Consider the following 2,715-nt stretch of genomic DNA (forward strand, 5'->3'; position numbering starts at 1 on the left):
ATTCATTTCATTGTTTTCACTTTGATACTACATTCATATTATATCCCACATTAAAATACTCGATTTATTTTATAGGAACACTAATCTTGTGCATTCTTTCAGTCGTTTTTGACGTGCAGTGCGATCGGTAAAGCACGTTTCGGTCGCGTTCGCGTTCGCGGTTGCGATAAAAAACTTTTTTATAGTTTTTTATTTTCGTTACCGTCTACTCATCGTCATCTTAAGGGTAGGAGACCCATCGGGTATTCATCACTGAAGACTACATGTAAGTAGAATTTTCTATCAAACATTTTCTATGGTAAATTTGCAATGGTCTTTTTATTTCGACGATGATACTAATCGTTCTTTTTTATTTTCTGTTTCAGAACATCATTGCAATCGAGCGCGTAGGCAATGAGGTACTCGAGTGTTTGCATCGTTAAAGAAACATCGGAAATTAGAGTCAGTGTTGCTCGCCGTATGGAAAAGTTTCGTTTYTTCGGGTAAAGAAACTCCGARAGTTTCTTTTATTCGGTTTATACGTGTGCCATCGTCATCCTAAGGGTAGGAGACCCATCAGGCATTCATCACTGAAGATAGAAGGTAAATTCATTTTTCCATTAAATATTTCTTTAATAATTACTTGTAATTTTTAAATGATAACAATGATACTAATCGTTTTGTTCTTTTCTCTCTTTTCAGAAGGATAAGTGTTTGATATTTTAACTGCGTGCAATGCAGTTGTAAAAATTAGAGTTAGTGCACCGTGGTCGCGATAAGAAACTCGTAAGTTTCTCGTCATCGTTCGAAACGTCTACGACATCGTCATCTTAAGGGTAGGAGACCCATCGTGCATTCGTCACTGAAGATTAAATGTAAGTATAATTTGTCTATCAAACATTTCTATGATAATTTTTCAATGGTTTTTTATTACGACTATGATATTAATTATTCTTTTTCTTTTTTCAGAACATCATTGCAATTCGTGCGCGAAGCAATGTACCGGGAGTGTTTGATCGTTTATAAATATAATTAAAATCACGGATTAGAAGCACGTTCGCACGTTAATAAAAAATTCGGTCGCGTTCCGCGTTTCGCGTTCGCGATTTTATTAAAATTTCTATGTTAAATTAACTGCGAGCAATGCAGTTAATTGCACTTAGAATTTGTTCGTATATGAAGCTATAGTTTTTTAATTTTAAAAACAGTCGTACAGGCTGTTCGCGAAGTAGAGTCAGTGAAGTGCATCAGTGAAGTGCATCAGTGAAGTGCATCAGTGAAGTGACCGCGTATCGGGAGTGAAATTTTTGTGTTTGCATTGACTGCGTGCAATGCAGTCTTTGAAGTAGATTGTAGAGTCAGTGTTTGTACGAGTAATTAAAGTAACATTTTTATCGCGAAGTAGAGTCAGTGACCGGGCGCAAATTAAATTCAAATCATACGCGTATGTAGAGTCAGTGTTGTACGCCGTGTAAGAAAAATTTCGGTTTCGCGATAAGAAACTCTTTTATAGTTTCTTATATTCGTTTATCGCGTTATTAGAGTCACGGGAGTGCGAGGAAAAGTGCATCGAGGAATTCTCCGATGGGTCTAGTGGACGAGGGATGCAGCTGGACCATTTGCTACRAAGTWGGAGTRTTTTGGAGCCACCGCAGAACTTCTAATGCTAATTGTTCATATTGCGTACATGCGTCATTTTATTTTAAAATGCCACATATATGTAATATAACAGTTAGCAGGTCGTGAGTTAAAATTTNTCATTTTATTTTAAAATGCCACATATATGTAATATAACAKTTAGCAGGTCGTGAGTTAAAATTTTAAGTCCCTCCGGTGCTCAATCATGCCGAGGATGAAAGKTCCYAATCGGCACGAGTTACTGGTTGTAATTATTCCAAAAAATTATTGACGAGCACATGAGTTATTCTGAAAAAGGATTACTCCTTTTTTGAAATTACTCATGAAAACTGTATATTTTATTGTATGTTATATTATTAGTTCAGGATAGGTCTTCTTGTCTCATCGGTTAAATTCATTTAATTAACAGTGCARTTAATTAATGCACTTTTCCTTTTTATTACGTGTTTTGTTCGCGTTTAGTAGTAGTGAAATCGAGTATTAATTTACTCGATTTCGTCTAATAAAGCATGTAATAAATGTCTTACATGCATTGCTTCATACTTAGTTTATTTCATCGCGATTTATTTTTCGATATAATAAATAAATGAGCAAGAAGACAAAAACCCATTCGCGACGGATAGATTCTGGCAGTTAAGTGGTGGCTCAAAGCCCAGTTCTTTCATTAGAACAGCCAACTTAATCAAAGGAACCGTCCGAGATTTTTTTATTTTTTTTAAATTCTTAAAATCTTTTTGAAAGTCATTATAAATGACTTGTAGAGTCATAGCCCGCTTAGATTTATTTGAGAACATTTAATTATATATTAATGAATATTTAGATTAGGATTTTCAGCATCTAATTTACTAATCTCCGTTTCTCCCCCCTATACTTTCTACGTTCTCATCTATGCGTGTGCCCAGGTGTTACACGTATGGGTGAGAAACGATTAGTATGGGTTTAGTTTTAAGTTTTTCTCCCCCCATTTGGCGGCTGTCATTGTGCTAGTGATTGCACGGTGTACATTGCACATGTGTGTGCGTTTAGGTATGTGCATTGTACATCGTTTCGTGATACCTAATACCGCGCTTATTATTTTTTAAAGTTATTGAATAAAAA

General features: G+C 35.4%; 1 protein-coding gene across 1 annotated transcript in view; it reads left to right on the plus strand.

Moving 5' to 3' along the window:
- The window catches only part of LOC106789957 (gonadotropin-releasing hormone II receptor), a 15,923-nt gene extending 14,280 nt beyond the window's left edge, over positions 1-1,643 (plus strand). Inside the window, exon 6 of the mRNA XM_014754546.1 lies at positions 1,522-1,643. Within this exon, the coding sequence (XP_014610032.1) occupies positions 1,522-1,643 (122 nt within the window). The remainder of the gene's footprint in view (positions 1-1,521) is intronic.
- Positions 1,644-2,715: the final 1,072 nt, after the last annotated feature.

This window comes from Polistes canadensis, unplaced genomic scaffold (assembly GCF_001313835.1).
Source record: "Polistes canadensis isolate GaletaPanama2010 unplaced genomic scaffold, ASM131383v1 scaffold_7, whole genome shotgun sequence".
NCBI classification, from domain to species: Eukaryota; Metazoa; Arthropoda; class Insecta; order Hymenoptera; family Vespidae; genus Polistes; species Polistes canadensis.